The 26,420-nt window shown below is 44.6% G+C and overlaps 1 protein-coding gene across 3 annotated transcripts in view; it reads left to right on the plus strand.

The window, feature by feature from the left end:
• Nucleotides 1-26,420, plus strand: part of Fam117a (family with sequence similarity 117 member A) — a 55,402-nt gene that overhangs the window by 13,907 nt on the left and 15,075 nt on the right. The window contains exons 1-2 of one of the 3 annotated variants that reach the window (XM_048367257.1): nucleotides 419-971; nucleotides 19,764-19,933. In XM_048367257.1, the coding sequence (XP_048223214.1) occupies nucleotides 968-971; nucleotides 19,764-19,933 (174 nt within the window). In that variant the 5' untranslated portion in view covers nucleotides 419-967. Of the gene's footprint in view, nucleotides 1-418; nucleotides 972-1,005; nucleotides 1,167-19,763; nucleotides 19,934-26,420 lie in introns of those variants that run through there. The other 2 variants (XM_048367256.1, XM_048367255.1) reach the window with 2 other exon arrangements.

Below are 26,420 nucleotides of genomic sequence, written 5' to 3' on the forward strand. Positions count from 1 at the left end.
TCCTTTTTAGTCCTAGCCCAAGGAGGGCTGGATGTGAGAATCTTTGCTAGGCAAATAGAGGATCAGACCCTGCTGGGTTCCAGCCCTGTGCTTTCACAACAAAGCACACATTGAGCATCTGTCCATGTTCCTTGAAGGTGCTGAATTGCTCCATTATTATTACTTTGTAGTTTGTCTCCCCCTCCCCCAACTGCCAGAGTTCTAGGGTAAGGCATACTCTACTTAATCTAGAAAAAACAGGCTTCTAAAAATCTTTACTTGTGGGTTTTTTTGGGGGGTGGGGGGTGGGGGCAGTACTGAGGTTTGAATTCAGGGCCTCATGCTTGCTTGGCTGGTATTTTACCACTTGAGCCATACCTCTAGACCACTTTTGCTGATTATTTTGGAGATGGAGAGTCCTATATTTTTCTGCCTGGAATAGCCTCAAACCTTATTTTCTCAGCCTCCTGAGTAACTAGGATTATAGATGTGAGCCACCAGGACCTAGAAAAGTCTTTAATTCTAGTGTGCATACTTTATCTGAAATGCTTACCTTCTGCTGCCATAGACTTGATTGACCTGGCTGGGTTAAGTTGTTCTTAGAAAGTTTTTTCATGGTACCTGAAACAGTTCTGTGAGCATTCAGTATATTATTACCCTAGCATGTACACTCATAATGTTGGTGCTGGGCAGTCCAGTTACTGAGTTAGGTACTATCCCCACAATTCTCTCTCTTTACCTTCTGTCCATATCTTCCACTGTTCTGGCTCTTTCCTATTCCTAAGTAAATGATGGATGAATGACAACTAAAATCAGAGGAAGATAGAGAAGGATGAAAGAAGGCTGTCTCCCAGGTATTGGGGGGTTTGTGTGAAGCTTTAATGCACCTCTGCTGGAGCTGCTGTACAAATGGCTGTGCTATCTGCCTGGAGATGATAGTGACAGCTGAGCCTTTACTTTCCAGTACCCAGAGAGTTGGAGAGGATTAATGGGTAATTAACATACTGTTTCCCTGGATTAAACTGTCCTTTTTCTTCAAGAGGAGAAGCCTTTTATTTACCTGACTGATAAAAGAAGCTCCTGAGTTTTGAACCAGATCCAAAGCCCATTCATATGGGGGAAGATGGTGTCACCTTCCAGTGATGTATGTTGTCACACTCTGTGCTTCTGGAAGCCCATGTGGAGAGGTAATTCCAGAGCAGCCTTCTGCTAGGAGGTCATCGGTGGCCTCAGACATCTGCTGAGGGTAGGAAAAGTCTTGCTAATCCAATTCCTTCAAGGAAGGGCCATGTAATTTGCTTTTCTGCCTAGTTTACTCTAGAGCCATAGTATAACCTTTGTGCCTCTCTTAGGAAATCTGAACAAATGGCAAGCCCAGGACTCTGGAGCAGGGGCTGCGCTGGAATGTTGCCCAGCACACTTTGGGTTTTTTCCACAGCTAGACACAGCATGGGAACTTGCCACTCATTTGAGGTTAGTTATAGAAGGTCAGGACCCAGAGAAAGAATTGCTGTGTAGGGTGTAGTGTTCTCTTAGGTGTCTGCTCTTTGAAATTAGGGATGTACAGTAGAGACTGAGTGAGGCGATGATCAGAGAAGACTTTCCGCATGTGGGAGCAGAAAGTTCACCCAGGTTTCCAAGGATGTAAGGGTTGAGAAGAATAACCCTATCAGGATCACAGATCCTGAAGTCAGAACAGAATCTGTGACTGACCTTCTTAGCTCTGAAGAACCTACCTGAACACTTGGTCCTTATAAGTTTCCTTCCTCCAGCCCAGGGCAGAATGAGTCAGAATCAGGGTTAAGAGCAGAGGTTCCTGACAGAGTCCAAGCTATTGAGGTGTAGCAAACCTGTCTGACCTCCGAGATCTGCTTGGTGGTTTACTCCAGCTTACTCAGTCATGTGACCAGGCCTTCTGCTTGTGGCTAGCCACAGGTAAATTGAGCACTATTTATATTCTCCTACATGGGGGAGAGATCATCTGGGAGCCCATAACACAGCTGTCTAAGTAGCTTAGATAAGACAAGTCACCTTTTTTACTTCATGCCATGTTTCTCTTTCTCCTTAATTCATCTTGCCCCAGATAATAGCATGGGTTCTGACATTCCAATAGCCATCTCTTATCTACCCTTTTATAGTTGAGGAGTTTGAGAAGTAGAGGAGGCTCAGATTCATCTGATGATAGATACCTCCTGCCTTCAAGGGGTGAATACTGAGACAACTGAGACATGCAGTCTTCTCTCCCTGGCCCTGTTCAAAGGCAGCGCAATTTCCCTCATTCCTTCTTCCTTTTGTCTAGCTAAACAAAAGGCTAAAGCCTTTTGCTGTCCTTACACTCACTCAGAATAATCTTTTGATACATTCTAATGATTCCTGGGATCTAGCCAGCCATCCCCCTAAGCCACTTTTACAAATCCCTAGGAGCTCACTCAATCATTAGCTTCCTTTTGAAGAACAACAATGGTAAATGGGTGCTCCGGGGTCTGTTGGGCTGCACGTATCCAACTTTATCCTTATCTCTGAATCCCTAGGAACTCCTAATTCTGCCTGTAGTGTTGGTCTTGTTCCTGGAATGACATAACATTTTGTTGTTGTTGTTTTCCAGTCTTGGGGCTTGAACTCAGGGCCTAGGCACTGTCCTTGAGCTCTTTTTGCTCAAGGCTGGCACTCTACCACTTGAGCCACAGGGCCACCTGATTTTTTCTTTGTATGTGGTACTGAGGAATGAAGCCCAGGGCTTTGTACATGTTAGGCAAGCACTCTACCACTAGGCCAAACTCCTGGCCCCTGACACAACATTCTTAATGTCTTCCTTTACTTAGAATCTTTATTCTACCTTGCTTTGACTTATATCATTTAAAAAAAATTTTGTTTTGTTTTTGTTGCCAGTCCTGGGGCATGGACTCAGGGCCTGAGCACTGTCCCTGGCTTCTTTTTGCTCAAGGCTAGCACTCTACCTCTTGAGCCACAGTGCCACTTCTGGCTTTTTTCTATATATGTGGTGCTGAGGAATCGAACCCAGGGCTTCATGTATATGAGGCAAGTACTTTACCACTAGGCCATATTCCCAGCCCTGACTTACATCATTTTGGGAATTTCTATCCTTGTAGATCATTCATGGTTTTAGTTCTTGCTCACCTTTTCCTTCCTCTAGAAATTCAGAGGGGTGCCCCAATTGAAGTTGGCTGCAAACTTGCTATGGTTGAAATGCTAAAAGGTTCAGAGCTGGCTGCAGAGTGAATTGAATTTCTGTCTTCTCAACCTAGGCCATTAATTTTTTTTTCTCACAACTTTATTTAGAGAAATTTTAAACATGGAAAAGTTGAGAGTACTGTGCAAGATTGTCTTACCCAACTTTTCTTCTATGCTTGTGTATGTGTGTCTAGACATACCCATATATATGCATCCGTACACACACTTCGGGGGTGAACTATTTGAAAGTCATGACATTTTGCCCTTTATGGCATCTCCTGAGAATAGGACTTTTTTTTTTTTAACATAACCATTATTGTGCATAAGGAAATTAACTGATCTCATATTTTCTAATACTCTGTCCCTTTTCACATTTCCCTTTTGGTTGCTTTATTTGTGATTTAGGAATAAATGAAACAAAACTCTCATGTGGCTAAAAGCTTCTCTATCTAGAAGTATCCTCTGTCTCTCATTTTTGTTTTCTGTTTTTATGACACTTTGAGAAGCAGTCTTGTAACTCTTCCACACTCTGGATTTTTTATGCCTGTTTCCTCATTGGGGCATTTAACTTGTTTCTCTAGCCCATGTTTCCTATAAATGGGAAGTCAGCTCTGCAAGTTGATTGGAAGCAGGTTAAATACTTCTGAGGAGCATCTCATGGGTTATGTTGTGGGCTTCACAATAACCATTTTGAGACATTTTGCACATAATGCAAGAATGTTCATAACTAATAACACTAAGGTTTTTTGAGGGTGGGGTGAAGACGGCTGGGGATTGAACCCGAAGCTTACACATGCTGAGCACATGTTCTGCCACCAAGCTACACTCCAGCCTAGTCATGTTAAATTTGATCACTTAAGATGACGACCAGGGAGTTTTCCACTATAAAAAAGTACATTATTCTCCCAGAAAGTGTTTTATGAGGTGATGCTTTGGCATTGTATAAATAGGCTCTACTTGATGACCTTGGGCTCAGTGGTTTTGTTATCTACGGACTGGCTTTTGTTTTGTCTTGCATTAATTTTGGCCATATTGGAGTTTGAAGTCAGGGTCTTATACTGAGAGGCAGGTGTTCTACCAGTTGAACCATGTTTCCAACCCTGTTTGTGTTAGTTATTTTCAAGATAAGGTCTTGTTTTATGTCCAGGCTATGTACGACTGTGATCCTCCTATTTCTCTCCTCCTATGTAATTAAGATGACAGTCATAGGCCATTTTACTTCATGCTCAGCCATTGAGCTTCCCTTGTAGCTAGGCTAAGAGACAGGTACCACCATGCCTGGTTGTGATGGGGTCTCATGAACGTGTGTGTGTGTGTGTGTGTGTGTGTGTGTGTGTGTGTGTGTGTTGTAGGGCTTGAACTCTGGGCCTGGGCACTGTCCTTGAGTTCTTTTTGCTCAAGGCTAGCACTCTACCACTTGAGCCACGGTGCCACTTCGGCTTTTTCTGTATATGTGGTACTGAGGAATCAAACCCAGGGCATCTTGCATACGAGGCAAGCACTCTACCACTAGGCCAAACTCCTGGCCCTCATGAACTTTTTGCCTAGGCTAACCTTTAACTGTTATCTTTCAGATCTCTGAATCCCAAGTAGCAAGGATTACAGGCTTTTTGAAAAACAAAAAAACAGCCAGGTACCAATAGCTCATGCCTATAAATCCTAACTACTTGGAAGGCTGAGCTCTGAGGATTGCAGGAAAAGTCTGAGACTCTTATCTCCAATTAACCACCAAAAAGCTGAAGGTGGAGCTGTGGCTGAAGTGGTAGGGTGCTAGACTTGAGCAGAAACACTCAGGGACGGCACCCAGGCCCTGAGTTCAAGCTTCGGGACCTGCACAGTAAACAAAACAAAACAACATAAGCCAGACTATGTTGTCTAGACTGGCCTTGAAGTTTCAATTATCCTGCCTCAGTCTCCAGAGAGCTGAGATTATAAGTATGTACTACCAAAGCTCTTCTGGTTCAGATATTATTTTGATGGTTGAATAAAGAGAGTTATGAATTAACACTAATGGACATAAATGTTGATATGACCAGTTCAGTGAAAGAATAACAATTTTTTTGGTGTGGCTTTTGAGATATTAAAGGAAGGCAACAAAAGGAGGCTAATAAGTTTAGTCAAGATTTATATTTTATGTGACTTGAACTGATTAAATCGGATATTATTTGCTTAAGTATATAGTACTATCTGGAAGTTTGCTTGCAGGGAGAAGGTAGGCTAGATAGAGCTAAAAATAAATCATGGTTAAGAAAGCAGAAATTATTTTGATTATGTGAAAATTATCTGTATTTTTAAAATTTTTGCCAGTTCTGGAGCTTGAACTCAGACCTGAGCACTGTCCCTGGCTTCTTTTTGCTCAAGGCGAGGCCTCTACCAATTGAGCCACAGCACCACTTCTGGCTTTTTCTATGTATGTGGTCCTGTGGACCCAGGGCTTCATGTATACGAGGCAAGTACTCTACCACTAAGCGATATTCCCAGCCCTATCAGTCATTTTTAAATCTTTCTCTTTTTTTTCAGTATTGGGGTTTGAAGTAGGGACTTTGTACTTGTGAAGCAGGTGTATTACCATTTGGTGCCATGTCATTAACCCTTTTTGCTTTCATTATTTGGGGTTTTTTTTTTTTTGTGGGAGTACTCTGGCTTGAAGTCTGGGTGCTGTCCCTGAGCACTTTTGCTCAAGACTAGTGCTCTACCACTTGAGCTAGAGCTCTACTTCCAGCATTTTGTGGTTAAGTGGAGATAAGAGTCTCATGGACTTTTCCTGCCCTGGGTTGGCTTTGAGCTGCATTCTTCCTGATCTCAGACTCCTGAGTAACTAGGATTACATACAAGTGTAGTTAAGCCAAGAGTCACCATTCCTGGCTTGTTTTTATTGTTTTCTAGTTTTTCTTTTTGGTGCTAATACTAGGTTTTAATTCAGAACAACACCCTCTCATGGATTTCTTTTGTTTATGATTGTTGAGCTACCTTTTCATCTACACCTCTAGTTCTGTCTTTTTCCTGGTTAATTGAAGATGAGTCTTGAGAATTTGTCTTCCTGGGCTGGCTTCAAACCTCAGTCCTTAGATCTAAGCCTCCCAAGTAACTCCCAAGTCTCTTTTCTTTTACTTACTTTCTTTCTACTTTCCTCACTAGGAAAGGTAACTCACACTTGGGCAACCCCACAAGTCCAATGGGAAAAGCAATATTCCAGAAACCCAGGTATGATCATCCTGGTTCCTATCAAATGAAGGGAATGGGAGCTTCCATTCCATCCGAACCAAGGCACCCAGGAAGTCTTAAAACAGTTGAGTCTGACTGAAACATAAGTGCTAGAAATGTACTTTGAAAAGTCTTAGGTTTGAGAAATAAAGGGCCTTGTTTTGCTCTTTGGCCTTGGAGAAATAATGGAGATGCCACCTCACCATTTATAATACTTTGGAAACTCTGTCTCCCAAACAAGAATCTATGGTTGTATGAGCTACATATATTCAGAACAAATCAGGGTACAGTTTCACCGTTATCATCTTGCAAGATTTATCTAAACCTTTCCAATCTCTGCTTCTCCCTTATCTCTTCTCTTAAAAAGCAACATAAAAGGTGACTGAGTGTTGTGATCTTTTTTCTATTTTATAGGAGTCAGACTGCTGAGACTTGATGATGTGAAGAGCATCTATCTACCTATTATTTGAGTTTATAGGCCACTCAGAAATCTGTTACTCCCTGGAAACCAAGGAGTGAAGTTTTTTTTTTTTTTTAATAGGGCAGGGGTGGGGTTACTTGCTATACATGCTATTGCAAAACCCAGTTCATTCTAAATTTGAAGAATGTTCCAATCAATAACTACTAGTGTTTTGTCGTAATTAAGTTGATATCTAATAGAACTCTTCTTTAGAGAATTCAGATAAAGGGTGAAAAGTTCATGGTACTTCCTTTCCTTCTAACTGCAGTTTTTTTTGAGAATTGAGCAAGTAGCAGAGGGACTGGTTTACTTTTTTGTTGTTGCATATGTTTTGGCATTACCCCGTGACTCCTGGATGATGCAGAGTTAGTGTTCACCTTTTCTTCTCACAGTGACATCTCCAGAGTGATTTCTCTTGTCCAGTCTCTTCAGCTGTCTCCAGGTGTGGTTTGCATTTTTCAGAAGTCAGACATGCAGCCTGAAATGCTTTCATTGGCTCCACTTGAGCTGTACACTTAAATATAGCATTAGTGATTTAGTGAGGACCTGACTGAGAAGTTGTTTGGTTGTACACAAATACCATTTTCTTTTTTGGTGTGTGTGTGTGTGTGTGTGTGTGTGTGTGTGTGTGTGTGTGTGTGAGAGAGAGAGAGAGAGAGAGAGAGAGAGAGAGAGAGACAGACAGACAGACAGACAGACAGACAGAGATAGAGAAAGACCAGTAAGGAAACGGCAGGCCTGAGCTAGGTGACTTAAGAGCCTACATCACTTTTTTGTGGATGTTTGTACCTGTCCTGGGACTTGAACTCAGGGCCTGTGCACTCCCTGAGTTTTTTGCTCAAGGGTAGCGCTCTACCACAGGAGCTACAGCTCTGCTTCCAGCTTTTTTCATCGTTAATTGGAAATAGTAGTCTCACCGACTTTTTTGCCTGGACTGGCTTTGAACCATGATCCCCAGATCTCAGTCTCCCACATAGCTAGGATTACAGGCATGGGCCACTGGTGCCTGGTTGTTTACCATTGTTGTGTTTTTTTTTGTTTGTTTGTTTTCTTTTTAGGTAATTAGCCTTCTTGGTAGAGGAAAGATGATGTATGATGTTACTCATTTTTTTCTTTTTGAGTCTAGTTTTTTGAGCTTCTCCCTGTTGTGGTTAAAGTTAGCTATGACTTGGTATTCAGGGCTGGGGAATTGCCATAGCGCCACTTCTGGCCGTTTTCTATATATGTGGTGCTGGGGACTTGAACCCAGGGCTTCATGTATATGAGGCAAGCACTCTTGCCACTAGGCCATATTCCCAGTCGCTGGAGGAATTCTTCAAAGGCCCAGATTGCATTTTACCAGCTGGGATGAATGGGGTCTTCATGGGATTTCCACAGAGGGCTTCTAGCTCTTGAATAGTCATATTGAAGATTTCAGTTTCACCACAACTTCCCTTCAAAACTCAAGTCTCTGAGTTGAGCAGTTAGGTGGCCCGGAGCCATAGTTGGTGCAGTAGAATGCCTGAGTACTTTAATCCCAGCACATGTCCTGAAATAGAATAATAATCCCTGCCAGACTACTCAAAGGAACTTCCCCTGCTTACTGAAAATCTGTTCTTGGGGAAGTATTTAGAATTTTCAATTCCTGTTTAACTTTGTTCTTCAGATTAAAATTTCTCCAAATAAACCAGGGTGCCACACCTATAGTCCTAGCTACTCAGGAGGCTGAGATCTGAGGATCCTGTTTAAAGCCAGCTCAGGCAGGAAAGTCTGAGACTTCTTCTTTTTTATTATTATTTTTTATTTTTTATTTTTTTGGCCAGTCCTGGGGCTTGGACTCAGGGCCTGAGCACTGTCCCTGGCTTCATTTTGCTCAAGGCTAGCACTCTGCCACTTGAACCACAGCGCCACTTCTGGCCATTTTCTGTATATGTGGTGCTGGGGAATTGAACCCAGGGCCTCATGTATACGAGGCAAGCACTCTTGCCACTAGGCCATATCCCCAGCCCCAAAAAGTCTTCTCTTAGGTGATACGGTCTTTTTTTTTTTTTCCCTGCCAGTCCTGGGCCTTGGACTCAGGGCCTGAGCACTGTCCCTGGCTTCTTTTTGCTCAAGGCTAGCACTCTGCCACTTGAGCCACAGCGCCACTTCTGGCCATTTTCTGTATATGTGGTGCTGGGGAATCGAACCCAGGGCTTCAAGTACACGAGGCAAGCGTTCTTGCCACTAGGCCATATCGCCAGCCCCTGTGAGACTTCTATCTCCAGTTAACCACCAGGAAGCTGTAGTGGAACTGTGGCCCAAGTGGTAGAGTGCTAGCTTGAACAGAAAAGCTCAGGGACAGTGCTCAGGCCCTGAGTTCAAGTCCTAGGACTAGCACACGTATCTTGTTGCGCATGCATGCACACATACCCACACACACATCTCCAAATAAAAGTGTTACATCACAGGTCAGAGCAGGGCCTGCTCCCTTCAGTGTGCAACCATATTGTCCTGTCCTTGCCTTGCTTCTTCTCCCTAAGCAAAGGTAATTGATCCCCCCCCCCAAATTGTGGAAAAATAGCTATACTACAATCTCATTTTATTAAAAATTTATATGCATACATATGTGCATGGAGGAAGAGCTGGGTAGAATTGGTACCTTGGTGATCTCTGGGTGGGCAATTGCATAAGTTTGTTTTTTACTTTGGGTTCATCATGTTCTTACTTCCTGTAACATATGTTGCTTCTGTTATAATAAGTATTATTATTTCTCTCTTTTTTGGGAGTGGAGGGGTTGGTCATGGGGCTTGAACTCTGGGCCTGGGTACTGTCTCTAAGCTCTTCAGCTCAAGGCTAGCGCTCTACCACTTGAACTACAGGGCCACTTCCAGTTTTCTGGTGGTTACTTGGAGATAAGAGTCCCAGGGACTTTCCTGCCCCAGGGCTGGCTTTGAACCACCATCCTCAGACCTCAGCCTCCTGAGTAACTAGGATTACAGGCATGAGCTACCAGTGCCTGGCTATATTACTTTCTCTTTAAGACGCGAGATTACAAAAATAGTGGTAATAATGCTTCAAAGCGTGACAACAAGAGAGGATGACTCACAATTTGTTTGTTGAACCAGCTAGTTGTTGAGTTTTTGCCATGCCTAAGATCTTACTGGCTGTCTCTCTCTTCCTTCTTTTATAGTCCCTCTCAGTTATTTTGGGGATGACTAGGCCTTATGCTAATGGAGGACTACAGAGAAGTCTTGTCTATGTCCCAGGCTTTCTCTCTGCTGCATTGCCCCAAAGATGGCAGGTGTCCATAGATGCCCAGCTAGAGCCTCTTGGTGCTGGGCTGATTTCTCCTCGTAAATTGCTCAGGACCCCCACCCCACAGTCTGCTTCTGGCCAAGTTGAGAAGAACAGCTCAACTGGTCTCATTTCCTGCATCATCATCATCTCCCTTTCTCCCTCCAGTCTTCTCCTTCTTTATTTTTTGGTTTTTTTCCCCAGAGCTGAGGACCGAACTGGGGGCCTTGCGCTCACCCGGCAGGCACTCCTCCACTGAGTCAGATTCCCAGCCCCAGTCTTCTCCTTCTAATAGCTGTCACTTTCACCTTCAGATTTCTCTGAGGGGATATGCTGATGTGATTAAACCTGAGCTGATTTCCAGCAAGGGCCTGAAGAAAGGAATTGGTGGCCCTTCTGAAGGGGCATTTTCAAGGGGGCTACCTGCAGGGGTCATTGGCATAGATGGGCCTTCCAACTTCCCTACCAGCAACTTCTTGCTTTATTCTTCTTGTATCAGCATTGTTTATCATAGAGCTAGTGCATAGTGAGCATGCAAACCTGCTTCCTAAAGGAGTCTGCCATCTGTTGCTGTGTGTTGGGCCCTTCTTCTACCCTTGGTTCAATGTCTTGCCTGCTGTGTGTGCTGTTAGTTCTTTTGACTCTCCTTCAACAGACAGACACTGGACTGCTGGGCCTCCTTGCTCCTGGCCCCTCTCCTCAAAGCCAGACAAGTGTAGCAGTTGGGAGACGGGGCCAAGTGGCTCTGGAAGATAGTACCTAAGGCTTCTTATCTCCAGTGTGTGCTGTTTTGTTTTGTTTTTTCCACTTGCTGTTGCCCAAGAACCAAAGCATCCGCCACTGCTCAGCTGCATGGTGAAATGGCCTGGCCTGGTGCCAGGGTACTTCGCCAGGTGGCTGGGCTGTAGAGACTTCTGCATGTGATGGGCCGATAATACCCCATGGTGCTGTAAACAGGACACTCCACCCTCCTGCCACAGCCACCCAGTCGGTGCCCCCGTGCCTGCTGCTTTGTCATGGCCTGTCATGATACAGACTCCTCTTCTCTGATACAAGAGCTGATTGTGCTATTTCCCAAATCTGAGAGGGGTACTTTCCAAAAATGAAACCAGTTCATCTTCTAACCACAAGCAACCGTTGTCACCTCTCAACACTTCCTATCCTTTAGCCATAATCACACATGTGCAGGGCAGAGCCCACTATGCAGATCTTTCCAGTTTGCACATAAGGAAGGGATAAGCCCACAGGCCTTGACCGCAACTACACTCACATGTGAGGTTTCTTAGCAGACATCCTTAACTGAGGTTGGTTTCAGCTGAGGTCAACTTCCATTTGGCCTTAGAACTTAAGTGTTGATCTGATGCTTCTGCTGCCCAAGTCTATAAGCACCTTCATTACTTTTTTTTTTTTTTTTTTTTTTTTTTAGACAGGATCTCATTATGTAACCCAGGCTGGCCCTGAACTTTCCATCCTCCTGCCTTAGCCTCTCAAGAGCTGGAATTACCTGCATATGCCACCATGTCCAGCTATAAGCAGCTTTTTATTTTCCCTGCACTGTTTATCTCAGATGGTGTCCAAGACTGTATTAGGCTGTCACTAGGAAGGAAATGACCTGGCTGGGCTTGTAGCTCATGCCTGTAATCCTTGCTACTCAGGAGGCTGAGATCTGAGGACCACAGTTCAAAGCCAGCCCAGGCAGAAAAGTCCATGAGACTTATCTCCAGTAAACACAGAAAAAGCCAGAAGTGGCTCTGTGGCTCATAGAATAGAGTGCTAGCCTTGAGTAAAAAGAGACTCAGGGATAGCATAGTGCCAGGCCTGAGTTAAAGCCCCAGGATTGGGGGGATTGGGGAAGGGGGATATCTTACCACTAAAGAAGTGTGCCTTCCTAGAGACCAGGAGCATCAGTTATCTATAGGTATAGTGGCTAAAACTGATCACTTATTTCTGGATAGTCTCTTTCCCATTTGTCTCACCTTTACCTTCAATCTTAAAGGAATAAAGCATTTTCATCTCTTCTTTACTTCCTGGCACCCCCAGGTGGTAACTCAGGCAGATGGTGCCCTGGGTGCAGAGGTAGAGTGGGCCAAGAGTGGGGTAAGAGAGGTAGTATTGGTGACAGTCATGTCACAGTAAAGCAGAGCTAGAGGGAAACCTACTCTGTTCACATCTTAGCCTTTGCCCAGATACTACGGGCCACAATATGCCTGCCAGCCTATCTCCCCTTTAAGGATGGCACAGAAACACATCAGTGTCTGACTTTGGCTCTGGTTTGTGTTACATTTGGGGGAAATTAATACCTTGGTTTATCCCTTAATCAGTTCTGGTGCCCAAAGCAGCAGGTGCTTACCAAAACATTTGGGAGGAGGTTTATGAAATAAGAGGCAGATTTTTTTCCCTATTAAAATCTTATAAAAGGGCCCCTCCCTTATTTCTTAGGAATGAAAGAAACATGGCATTTTAGTCTCCTCAGAGGCACTGGGACATGCCAAGAATTTTGGAGTGTGGGCAGGCATTGGTGCCTTGCTGAGGGCTCTGAGACAGAGGTGATTTTGTCTCGTGGCAAGCTAGGAGGCAAGCCAGCCCCCTGTGCAGGGATGTGGTCCCTATGGAGAGAAGGCTGAGGCCCAGCTGTTTCCTCATCTAAGGAAAAGAAGCAAATGCAGAGACTCCAGCTGGACTTGGATGCAGTGAGGTCCTGGCAGGTCTGCAGTGGGGAGGGAAGCAGAGGCCACCATGTTTATTGGCTGCTAGCTCTCTTCTCAGTTCTTTCTCTCCTTCCTTCTTCATTTTTAATTTCCCTTTTACAATTTCTATGATCATATATATGATATATATATATGTGGAGATGATCACATACATACACACTGTGTGTGTGTGTGTGTGTGTGTGTGTGTGTGTGTGTGTGTGTGTGTATGGAGAAGCCAGGATCCCTAAAGACCACAGAATCTTTGTGAATCAGGTGGGCAGAAAGAATGTAGACTTGAGCAAAATTTGAGTAGTTAGATTCTCATACTGAGTTCCAGGATTCTGAGTGTTCCCTATCACTGAATATTGGGAACAAAGTACCACTAAGATTACTGAACTCTTTGAACCTTTGAAACTGAACTCTTAACTTGTTGAACAGGAACTGATATAAAATGAGTGTGGTTAAAATTGTCCCAGACAAATAGAATCTTTGACACCCGGTTCCAAAAGCTTCCTCAAGAAACAAAAACTGAAGATAGTGCCAACCCCAGGGTCAGACCGGCTATTTCCTCCTAGATGCTCTATCCCTGAATGAGGGTTAAAAATCAATCCATCCTGCCGTGATCCTGGCAGGTCTTCTTGTAGCCTCAAGAGGCCTTGAGCTCTCAGGGAACAGTTGCAAGATTGACCTAGAAGAAATGAGGCTGGGACTGGCATCAGAGAATATAATTCTTTCTTTCCTCTTTTTTTTTTTTTTTTGTGCCAGTCCTGGGGCTTGAATTAGACCTGGGTCTATCCCTAAGGTTTTTGTTCAAGTTTTTTTTTTTTTTTTTAATAGTTAATTGGGGATGAAAGTCTCACGGGAAAAGCCCAGGCTGGCTTCCAACCATGATTCCCAGATCTCAGCCTCCTGAGAATCTAGGATTACAGGCATGAACTACCCATGCCCAACTGAGAGACTCTAATTCTTTTTCTTTTTTCTTTTCTTTTCTTTTCTTTTCTTTTTTTTTTTGCCAGTCCTGGGGCTTAAACTCAGGGCCTGGGCACTGTCCCTGGCTTCTTTTTGCTCAAGGCTAGCACTCTGCCACTTGAGCCACAGTGCCACTTCTGGCCGTTTTCTATATATGTGGTGCTGGGGAATTGAATCCACGTCTTCATGTATATGAGTCAAGCACTCTTGCCACTAGGCCATATTCCCAGCCCGAGACTATAATTCTTTATGCTTTGCTTTCCTTATCAGACTCTTCTTTCTAGCCCTTTCTAGAGCTGATAGGAAAGTATGTTGTGGGGATGGGGCCACATTGAAGGTACTAAAGGAGATTCTCACAGTGACTTAGCTATGGGAGTTGGGGAAGAGGAGATAGATAGGGGGCCCAAAGAGATCTTTCTCCCAATAGCTTATTTCTTGGCCCTGCAGTTAGTTTCCTTCCTTTTATATAAGGATGATGAAGCAGACCCTTAGGATCATATTTTGGCCTGTATTACTTGCTCACCTGCATCTTTAGTTGTCTTTTATGTAATGTTGCAATGCTTCTTTCCAGAGGTCCTGCCTGCCTCATACACGACTCTTAGAGACCGATTTGATGGAAGCCCACAGGGTTTGAGCTGGCTTCTTACATGGGCAGAAGTGCCCAGAAATTTGGATTGCCACTTTTTAATCTCAAATCCAGCACAGGGGGCTGGGGATATGGCCTAGTGGCAAGAGCGCTTGCCTCCTATACTTGAAGCCCTGGGTTTGATTCCCCAGCACCACATATACAGAAAATGGCCAGAAGTGGCGCTGTGACTCAAGTGGCAGAGTGCTAGCCTTGAGCAAAGAGAAGCCAGGGACAGTGCTCAGGCCCTGAGTCCAAGGCCCAGGACTGGCAAAAAAAAAAAAAAAAATCCAGCACAGGAAAAAAAAAAAAGAGTGATTTAAATGCTAGTGCAGGAGATGAAGTTGGGTCTTTACACTAGTAGGCTTGTCAATAACTCACTGGGTGACTCTCAGGAAAGGTAAGAAAGAGATTGAGCCCTGCAGAGTCTCAGAAAGTGGGACAGAAAGCAAATAGCTATGGAGTCTTTACTCAAGGTGAGTAGGCTGAGCATGGATCCATACTGCAGACAAACCCTGAATGTATGGTATAATTAAAGCAGGTTTATCCCTCCCTCCCGCCCCCCTTTCCTTTAATCGGTCATGGGGCTTGAACTCTCTGGGCCTGGGTGCTATCCCTGAGCTCATTTGTTCCAGGCTAATGCTCTACCGCTTTGAGCCACAGTGCTACTTCCAGTTTTCTGGTGGTTAATTGGAGATAAGAGTCTCATGGACTTGCCTTCCTGGGCTGGTTTCGAATTATGATCTTCAGATTTTAGCTTTCTAAGTAGCTAGGATTACTGGCATGAGCCAGTAGCAGCAGGTTTATCCTTCTAGTATTGATTTTTAAAATTTTATTCAAGTCCTTGGGTACATGACAATTACCAGGGGATACAAAGATAAATCAGAGAGCTGGGAATATGGCCTATTGGTAAAGTGCTCGTCTTGTATACATGAAGCCCTGGGTTCGATTCCTCAGCACCACATATATAGAAAAAGCCGGAAGTGGCCCTGTGGCCCAAGTGACTGAGTGCTAACCTTGAGCAAAAAGAAGCCTGGGACAGTGCTCAGGCCCTGAGTTCAAGCCCTAGGACTGGCAACAAAACCAAACAAACAAATCAGAGCCAGGCCTCAGCCTCAGGCTGTTTATTATCTAGGCGTCACAAATACCTAGAGAGGGTGTATGTCCTGGAAAAGCACAATGTAAATTGTGGAAACAAAATTCTTAGACACTCCTTGCAGGGGATTCCTAGGATCCTGAGGCTTGGTGGAATGGAGGTGGAGGCAATTGGGCTGGCTTGACAGAGGGCTCTGATTTTAGCACTGGGCCAAACCTCGGAGGAGGAAAGACCAGGACAGTGATGGAAAATGACACATAGTGTTCTTTTGTCCAGCATTGAGAGGACACGTGATGTGTAGAGGAAAAGTGAGAGGACAGAACATAAGACCTTTGACTCCAGTCTTTGAAAGAACTTTTAAAGAGTTTTAATATGGAAATGTTAAGATCACTTAAAACAACACGTTGGGAAGCCTGGTGGTTCACACCTGAAATCCCAGCCCTTGGGCAGCAGAGGCAAGAGGATCTTGAGTGTAAGGCCAGCCAGTTCTGACTTAGCAAAACACCATCTCAAAACAAAATAAGATATGTTATAGTCAACCTATGTTTGTTTGGAGTGAATATTGATACAAGGTAAAAACACATAGTAAAATAATGTGTACAGTATGGCCTCATTTATTTTGAAGTATTATATGTATGTATGTATGTACACTCACAGAAAGTAAGGAGATATACCTCATGATATTAACAGTGGTTATCCCTCAGTATTGAGATTTGAGGGGTTTTGTCCTTGTTCATGCTTCCTGACTTCTACAATCTACGCCTACTGACTTTGTAATTATAAGTCACTTTTTTTTTTTTTTTGCCAGTCCTGGGCCTTGGACTCAGAGCCGGAGCACTGTCCCTGGCTTCTTCCCGCTCAAGGCTAGCACTCTGCCACTTGAGCCACAGCGCCACTTCTGGCCGTTTTGTATATATGTGGTGCTAGGGAATCGAACCCATGGCGTCATGTATACGAGGCAAGCACTCTTGCCACTAGGCCATATTCCCAGCCCCTCACTTCTTTTTTTTAATAAGTCATTTTAAAAGTTTTTATGTAAGCATGAAATAACTTTTTTAGCTTATATTTGTTACTTGAGGGAGATAATCAATAGTTATGCCAGGGATTTAGATGTAGAACTGAGAGTAAAGGTTGACTATACAGAAATATTATGATATCCAAATTAGAGGAGTCATCTCAAATGCCCAATAGTATGGGAATGGCTAAGTAGATTATTACATAGGAGACCACTTGGTCAGATATCATAATCTTTAAAAACTACAATCTACCGGCTAGAAATGTGGCTTAGTGGTAGAGTACTCTCCTAGCATGCATGAAGCCCTGGGTTCGATTCCTCAGCACCACATGCACAGAAAAAGCCAGAAATGGGCGCTGTGGCTCAAGTGGTAGAGGGCTAGCCTTGAGCAAAAAAGAAGCCAGGAACAGTGCTCAGGCCAGAGTCCAAGCCTTAGGACTGGCAAAAACAAAACAAAAAACTACAATCTATTACTACTACAAAAATCTACAAACTACTCCTAGCTAGTCAGCAGGCTGAGATCTGAGAATCATGGTTTGAAGCCAGCCTGGGCAGGAAAGTCCATGAGACTGTTATCTCCAGTTAACTAGCAGAAAGCCAGATGTGGAGCTCAGGCCTCAAGTGGTAGAGAACTAGCTTTGAGCAACAGAGTTCATGGATAATGTCCAGGCCCTGAGTTCAAGCCACTGGACCAGCGCACACACACCCACACACGACCAAAATGGAAGGTGTTAATTCTTGGTAATGGGGTTATTATGAAATGGGTAGAACAAAGCAGAACATAATGTATATTTTATACTGATTACAAGCATACCAAAATAATGTAGTAATATGTTTACATGAATGTTTATGATTATTTGTGTCTTTATTGTGATAACAAAAATGTAAAATTTATTTTAAAATTTTGTCTTAGGCATTTTCATTTTACAATTCAGTGGCATTAAATACATTCATAATGTATACAATCAGCACCACTATCCATTTCCAGATTTTTTTGGTGCCTGCGCAGGGGCCTGAACTCTGGGCCTCAAGCTCTTGATTGGCTTTATCACTTATGGCTGGTACTTTACCACTTGAGCCCCAGCTCCACTTCTGGCATTTTGCTGTTTTAATTGGAAATAAGTGTTTTGTTTGGATTTGTTTGCTCAGATTAGAATCAAACCATGACCCTCAAATCTCAGCCATTTGAGTAACTAGGATTGTAGCTGTGAGTGACCAGCACCTGGCTCCAAAACTTTTTTATCCTCCCAAACAGAAAATGTACCTATTAAACAATAACTCCCATTCCCTCTCAGAACTCTGGGAACCCCTATTCAACTTTTTTTTTTTTTTGCCAGTACCAGGCCTTGAACTCAGGGCCTGAGCACTGTCCCTGGCTTCTTTTTGCCCAAAGTTAGCACTCTACCACTTGAGCCACAGTGCCACTTCTGGCCATTTTCTACATATGTGGTGCTGAGGAATCGAACCCAGGGCTTCATGTATACGAGGCAAGCACTCTTGCCACTAGGCCATATTCCCAGCCCCCCTATTCAACTTTCTTTCCCTAGGAATCTGCCTATTCTAGGTACCCATATAAGTGGACTATAAGTGGAGTAGATTGCATTTGTTTTTATGGCTGGTTTATTTCACTAAACATCATCTGAAGTTGCCTCCACTTTTTTTTTTCATTTCTTTATTGTCAGAGTGATGTACAGAGGGGTTACAGTTTCATACATAGGGCAGTGCGTGTATTTCTTATCCAACTTATTACCTCCTCCCTCATTTTTTCCCGCCTGCCTCCACTTTTTACCCATCATAATGCTACTATGATCACCTGTGTAAAGATGCCTTTTCAAGCCCTTGCCTCAGTTTTTTTGGACAGTATATACCTAGAGGTAGAATTGCTGGATCCTAAGTTATTCTAAGTTTAACTTTTTGAGGAACTACCAATCTTTTAGTGTCTTTTTAATATAAAGTTCTTCAAGTCTATTTAAACCTACAGTTCCCAGTCCATTTTGAGGTGCTCAATATACACAAATTATCAAGGGATTACTACAGCTATGAAAGCATTTTGTACTCTTCAAAGGAGAGAACCTTTAGAGATCTTATATTAGTGAAATTTTTTTTTTTTTTTTGGCCAGTCCTGGGCCTTGGACTCAGGGCCTGAGCACTGTCCCTGGCTTCTTTCCGCTCAAGGCTAGCACTCTGCCACTTGAGCCACAGCGCCGCTTCTGGCCGTTTTCTGTATATGTGGTGCTGGGGAATTGAACCTAGGGCCTCGTGTATCCGAGGCAGGCACTCTTGCCACTAGGCTATATCCCCAGCCCTTAGTGAAATGTTTTGAATATGGCTGTGGAAGATGGGGTTAACCCCGGACTACTGAAACTTCCAGATGATCCAGAGCCCTTAAGTTGTATCAACTGTATGAGCTTTTGCTTTCACTCAGAAATTTTCAACCAAGGTAAAATAAAATGGACTTAAAATTGCATTGTTTTTGTACTATTTAGATAGAAGGCACTTAGATGTTTTCCTAAACTGGATTCCTCACTCCTGGAGAGTTGTAAATAATTTATACAGTTCTCCTCATCCCAGTCACCCAACTTCCCTGGAGTGAACTAGTCCTGAAGGAAATACAAAGAATCCTTTCGTTAATTAAGTGAGATTTGTATGTAGGAGCCCTGCCATGGATGCTGGTGGGAGGGAAAAGGGCAGGAAATAAAAGGGAAGAAAGTTTGGGTTTTGTCCATGTACGAAGAGTTCCCTTTTTCATGATAGGAAACAGTGCTACTCTCAGGAAACTGTGCAGACTTAGGAGTTCCAGTTCATTGTATACCAGGAACAGAATTGTACAAAATAACCTGTAAGGGGCTTGGAATGTGGCTTAGCGGCAGAGTGCTTGCCTAGCATGCATGAAGCCCTGGGTTCGATTCCTCAGTACCACATACACAGAAAAATCCGGAAGTGGCTCTGTGGCTCAAGAGGTAGAGTGCTAGCCTTGAGCAAAAGAAGCCAGGGACAGTGCTTAGGCCCTGAGTCCCAAGCCCCACGACTTGGGGGGGGGGGGGAGAATAGAAAAAGTAACCTGTAAATCTAAACTGATATGCTATGAGTTGTTCTCAATGATAAAGTTAAGTCAAGAGAGGTTTCTTAGACTGTATGTGTCTTTATAGGCTGCTTCAAATTCTCTCAGCCGCAAGTGAAGATGTGGCAGCCAGAGGCTTCCTAGAAGAGAAAAAGCTGACTGCCATATCTCCTTCCTCTATGTTGACATCAAGGTGTGCGGGCTGTGCTCTCTTTCAGCCAGTGTCCCATGTTCGGTGGCCCCAGAAAAGTCAGTATATAGGCCTCAGCCACCCCAGGTCCGACGAACATTCTCTCTGGACACCATCCTCACTTCCTACCTTCTGGGCCAGTGGCCACGGGATACCGATGGGGTCTTCACCTGCTGTACCAATGACAAGGCCACCCAGGTAATGCAGCTCTTTCCTAATGGGATCAGGAGGGCTTGGGAGGGATGGCTGGGAGGCCTTTGGCCCACCCATCTACTCTCAATCATCAATGACTTGTCCTGGGCTTTGGTTGAACATAGAAGCTTTTGTCACCTGCTGTTATCAGCTTCTTTTTCTTTGTAAACTTAGATGAAAATGAGTTTGCCTTCCACCTGCCTGGTGTGGAGGAAATGCATCAAACTGGGGTTTTCAGTTTGGCATTCAGGATTCATGTGTGGATAATCAACAGCTGATTTTGGAATTTAGGTTTAAGAGGAGATTGACCTTGTAAAATTAAACTAAGGCCCACATTCATTTGAGTTTGTATTTCCCACACAGCTGCAGGAAATGGCCAGTGAGTGTGCTGACCCAGGATAGATCCTAGGAGTGGGAAGCTCTCAGATAATGCCGTGCTGACAGCCCTGTCTAGGGTTCCAGGGCACCCTGTGTGTTCTGTGGAGACCAGGTTCTTCTCTCCCTTTAGTAGTTTTATTTAGCTTGGTCTTCCCATTTAAGAATTCTTTCTTTATTTTTTTCATTGGTCACGGGTATTGAACTTAAGGCCTGGGTGCTGTCCCTGAGCTTTTGCTCGAGGCTAGCACTCTACCACTTTGAGCCACTTCCAGTTTTCTGGTGGTTAGAGATAAAAGTCTCATGGACTTTCCTGCCCAGGCTGAATTGAACTGTAATCTTCAGATCTCAGCCTCCTGAGTAGCTAAGATTACAGGTGTGACCTACCAGCACTGGGCTCATTTAAGAATTCTAAGCTTAGAAGGAATCTTGGATCTTCCAGTCCATGTGTTAATAAGAGTTTTAGTTTGAACAAGAATCATCTTATTTGTGAAATCACAGGAAGGTGTTTCTTAATCTGATTCAGGACTTGAACATTTTAGCAGTTGAGTTAGTGAGAGTCAAGGCCCCCTTTTGATGTAATTGAAGCCGATTCCTAAATTGTGCTTGGACCAGTGGCGACAAGAAGGAAAGAGCATTGGGCCCAGCCCTCAGCCCTCCATTCTGAGTGATACTTGAATACTGAGTGGAGTGTGCCTGCCCTGCCTACTTTGAGGTAATGGGAAAGCAGATGATATGTTTCCTACTGCAGTTCACGCTGCTCCTCTTCTGTGCACATATCTGTTCCTCTTTTTTTTTTTAATGAGATTCATTTTCAAATGTTATTAATGAGTGAATGCCTATTCCTGGTCTTGGTATGTTGGAATGAAGAATAAGGAAATGAGGACAAGATTTGGCCTCTGAGCTTAATTCCAGTTCTGTGAAGGCCAGTGAAGACACAGCCAAAGGATGAGATGGGGCCAAATGTCTGACAGAATTTTAGAGGAGCAGGATTCTCCTGGGAATGCCCCACCTTGAATCAATAGGAATTAAAACAAGTTTAAAACAAGTTCACATTGAGGGCCCTCCTCAGCTCTATGACTAGGTGAAGGCAGAACACACTGCAGGTAGCATATGGAGCGGGCTTCTTCCTAGGAGCCCCCTTGCTGAGTTCCCTCTATCCTTGGACAAGGCAAGGAAAACAGAAGGCTTTGCTTCTCCCTCCCAGGCCATGGGAGCACATGTCCCTTTTGGTGTGACTTTTGGAGGGACTGCTCAGGCTAGATGATATACCTACTCTCAGAGGGCTTCCTGGAGGAATGGAGCTTGAGGTGGTTTCAGATGTGTCAACTTAACCTCCCACTTTGGCAGAGGCAGGCAGCTTATCTCTGTCATGTTCTGCTGCAGTCTTCTAGGAAGCCCCTGTCCCTCTCTGTTAGCTCTCTGTCAACCTAAGGCAGGGTTGGCCTCCGACATTCCGTGGCCGGGTGGAGAGGCACAGGCTCTAGGCTGCATGTTTTTGCTCAGGCTCCAGCTGCAGGCCAGATCTTTTATATAACAAGTCTGGGCTTCTTGCCACAGCAAGACGGAGGTCAGCGATGCGCCTCCATGGGTCTGGCAAGGCCCAGCCATCTAGCTTTCCTCTTTCCTTGGGATAGGCTCCAGCCCTCGAGGAACTCTTAGCAACCTGTCAATATTGTGGCTGCAGGCAGGAGGTGGGAGAATTCTGATCAGTGTAGGCATCCAAACCAAAATATGTGCTCTGCCCATCTTTCATTCCTGGTCTTCTGGGAAATTTCTGCTTCTAGGTTTGCACTTCGTTCAAATTCCTGCTTGAGGCCCTGGCCTGGCACAAGCCACCTTCTTCAACACTGGTATTACACTGAGAAGGTCCAAGGCTCTCCTGCTATCTCCTTAAGTAACATGTTCTTTCCTTTCTGAGCACTGGGAAATTACCCAGGAATGATGGAGATGAAGGAGAGTATTTACTGGGGAGAAGGAAGATGTATTAAGAAAGGGGGAGCATCATCTATGGAAGCCCTTGAAAGATTTTGTTTTTTGAGTGTTGAGATGGAACCCAGGGCATTGCATAAGGGCTCTACCACTGAGCTGCAGCCCCAGCCCACTGAAAACTATAAGGTGTAAAGATGGATGAATTGTAGACCTCTCCCCAGTTTTTCCCTATTTCAGTGAGTGGGCCATTCCTACTGCTTCATCTGCCCTGTGTCCCTTTTCTTGTAGTCACAGCAATGGAGTGGTTTATTAGTTGTTCTCTCGACTCCACTGTAGCTGGCAGGCACTCATTACTACTCTTTTATGTGCTCAGATCCCTGCCACCCAAAGGCTGCAGCCAGAGTCCACATTAACTCTAGTATTCCCAGAGGCCTACCTTGCAGTGGGGTTAACAGCCATAGTGTGGTAAAGGCTAAGCAGTTCTTCCTCCAGCCTCCCTAGAGAGAGCAAGAGCCCTGCCCACTCTAAGCCAGTTTCAGACCTGAGCAGCAAACACAGAAAACCTGCCATTAGAGAGCAGGCTTGCTGTGTACTAGAGATTTCTCTATAGGACAGAAGATGGAGGTGAAAACTTCCAAGAAAACCTGCCATTAGAGAGCAGGCTTGCTGTGTACTAGAGACTTCTCTATAGGACAGAAGATGGAGGTAAAAACTTTCAGTTCTTGAGTCTGCCACAGTGTTCCCCAAATCCCAGGGCTCCTTTCTGATTCATGTTTGAAGATCTGAATTGGGTACAGTGGGTAGTCTTCAGGCACTTTTATGACTTGATGTGGGGGACCTAGATTACCCACATATTTGAGACTAGGGGAACAGGAAGGGTGTGGATGGTTCTTATTTGAGAACTGGCTGTTGTAGAAAGGAGGAGTCACCACATGTGGTGACTGAGCCAGGAGGAACAATGGGAGAGATGTCCCAGAATTAAGCAAAGTGGGTACAGCAAAGAGGCTGGGGCTCAGCAGGAGGCAGACACAGAGCAGGTGGTCAAAGGGGCTAGGAAGAGCCCTGAATGGCATCACCATTGTCCATGGGAGGTACCTTGGTGACTGGGTTTGCTGGACTCCTGGGTTTATCCCGATACATTTTTCTCTCTGTGGCCCACCCTTCCCCCAGGTCAGTTAGTTCCTTAGAGTTGGCCACTAAACACTTTGGGCTGGCCCCTCCTAGTGCCTGGGCCCAGGCCAGGGCCAGTGATGGCAACACATACTGGTGGCTGTGGTCACCTCTCTCGCTTCTTGCTCTGCAAAGCATTTGACTCTTGTACTTTTCTGGAGGGAGGAAGTGGGCTCACCACAGCTGGGATGACTGTTTGAGCAAAGTTCCCCTCCTGGTGGTATGCTGCTCACACACTGTGGTACCCCTACTCTGCTCCTCTCAAGCCTTATTTTCTCCACATTCTCCAGGTGAGATTTGGGAAGCCTCTGTGATGGAAGTTGGTTTGTTTATTCAAACCTCCTGGAGCACCCTGAAAGCCAGAGGCAGAAGCAGGCTTGCTGCTTTGGGAGGACTTCCTATTCCTTCTTGCTTGCAAGAGGTCTTTCCCTTTTCCCAAGCTAGTGCCAGAACATTCAGTAATAATACATAATTCAGTGTTACTATCACAGACCTTAAAAAAAGTGTTTCTCTTTGTGGTTGGTGGGTGAAAGGGCCTGGGCACATCGCCTGTTTTCCAGTGATGACCAGACCAGTTGTTGAGTATATGGTGACAACAGCAGCAAATATTTGAAAAGTGGGAGATGATGGAAAATCTGAGAGTTTCCTATCCATTATAGGGCCAGAGATGGTAGCCTTGGCCACGTGCAGCCCAAATACTCAGTGCTGGCTAGAAGACACCCCCCCCCCTTCAGAGTGTTTTCCTGCCTTATTGTTTGTCCAGCATCCTGAGGGACTGAATTTCAGTTCCTCACGTAGTTACTGACTGACTCTCCCAGGCTAGGTATCATGCTGCCCTTTGCTTCCACACAGGCATGTGGGTTATTCTCATGGGGCCCAGCCCAGCTCTGCACAGGGAGCTTCTGTACTGAAAACAGTGAGGACAAGGACTCTTCCTGCTGCTGGTTATAAGAGTCCAGATAGAAACTTGGATGGATTGGAGGCTGAGAAAGACATTCCAGGGTGGAAGGTTTTCATTTCCCTCCTGCCCTTCCTTTTCACTGTATTAGGCTGATCTTTGAGCAGGCATCCTACCCCTCTAGGCCAACTCGTCTATCCTTCCACATGTTCCTCTTGGATCTCCATTCCAGGCAAGGCTCTCTTGCTGTAACCATGTCCACTTTGGCACAATCTGAGAGGGTCAGCTACACAGGTGGCTGCTGCCACTCATGGTTAGTAAACAGTGCTGCTTTTCCCTCAGCTGTTCCTTCTGGCCAGGGGGTGAAATGAGCCTGTGTTCCAGTGAGAGTCCCTTAGCAAATTGAGCTTTTGGCCTTCTGAGCACAAGCCCTCCTCATCTTGGTTATCTAGAATAACCACTTACAGTGATACCACAAAGCCTGGCTTTACTGTTAGGGTGACTGCCTGGAAGGGAGATCTTTCTTAGTTGTCCCAAAAGAGACCTTGATTCAGACCTTTGTTGTTAGACTCAAAAGGAGTGTCACAGCCAGGTGCTGGTGGCTCACTCCTTGTAATCCTAGTTACTCAGGAGCCTGAGATCTGGGGATTGTGGCGCAAAGCCAGCCTGGCAGGAAAGTCCATGAGACTCTTTATCTCCAATTGACCACCAGAAAACCGGAAGTGACACTGTGGCTCAAAGCAGTACTGTGCTAGCCTTGAGCAAAGAGCTTAGGGACAGCACCCAGACCCTGAGTTCAAATCCTATGACCAACAGAAAAAAAGAAAAGGAGGGTCATGTCCAACAAAGACTTCTGAAAATAATCTTTTTTTTTTTTTTTTTTTTTTTTTTTTGGTGGTACTAGGATTTGGACTTGGAGCCTCACATTCCTCAGCTTGTTTGCTTGGCTGGCATGCTATCACTTGAGTTGTCACGACTCCAGCCTTGCTTTTCACTGGTTATTTTGTAGACAGAATCTCACAGATGTTGGGCTGGGAATAATGCTTAGTGGTGAAGTGCTTGCCTAGCATGCACAAAGCCCTGGGTTCAATTCCTCAGCACCACATAAACAGAAAAAGCCAGAAGTGGCGCTGTGGCTCAAGAGGTAGAGTGCTAGCCTTGAGCAAAAAGAAGCCAGGGACAGTGCTCAGGCCCTGAGTCCCAAGCTCCAGGACTGGCAAAAAGAATCTCACAGATGTTTCTGTCTGGGTTGGCTTTGAACTTCAATCCTCCAGATCTCAGCCTCTTGAGTTGTTAGGATTACAGACATGAGTCACTAGCTCAAGGGGGACATTCTTGACACACCCAGGTGCAGTTTGGAGGAGCTAAAGGCTACACTTATGCACATGCTTGCTTTAATAATACTCATTGCCAGCATGTAAACAGCTTCAAATTCAGGCTAACTCACTATGTTATATTCCTGAGGCTGCTTTAACAAATTTCCTTGTGATTTACTAGTTTAAAACAACAGAAGTTTATTCTCTTCAAAGTTCTTTAGATCAGAAGTCCAAATTCAGTTTCCATGGGCCAAGAACAAGATATTGGCAGAACTATGCTCTCTCAAGAACCTCTTTATTTTTTGAGGTAGTCTCCCTATGTCATCCGGGTTGGACTTGCTATGCTCTCTCTTTCTCTCTCTGCCTCCCAAGTGTTGGGGTTATAGTATGTACCACCACACCCAGTTGCTCTTGTGAGAGCCTGCTTCTTGCCTCTTCCAGATTCCAGTGGCTCCTGGTATCCTGTGGCCACATGACTGCAGTCTATTCATCTGTGGTCACACTGCTTTATCTGCTCCCCTCTGCCTGTCCCTCCAGCAGAGGCACACATATAATGGCATTTAGGGCCCAACCAGATAATCCCAGAGTAATCCCCCCATCTGAAGATTCTGATTCACATTTGCAAAAACTTTGCCATATAAGGTAACATTTATAGACTTCCGATATCTTGGGGTGGGGGGAGTGCCCTTTTTTCATTTTCTTTTTCCTTTTTTACCCCATTTACTTAGGAGGATTTAACAGAATATAATTGCAGAACTAATTGGAGAAAACAAAACTTCTCCATGATTTTATACCAATTACA

Source organism: Perognathus longimembris, chromosome 17 (assembly GCF_023159225.1).
Source record: "Perognathus longimembris pacificus isolate PPM17 chromosome 17, ASM2315922v1, whole genome shotgun sequence".
Lineage (NCBI taxonomy): Eukaryota > Metazoa > Chordata > Mammalia > Rodentia > Heteromyidae > Perognathus > Perognathus longimembris.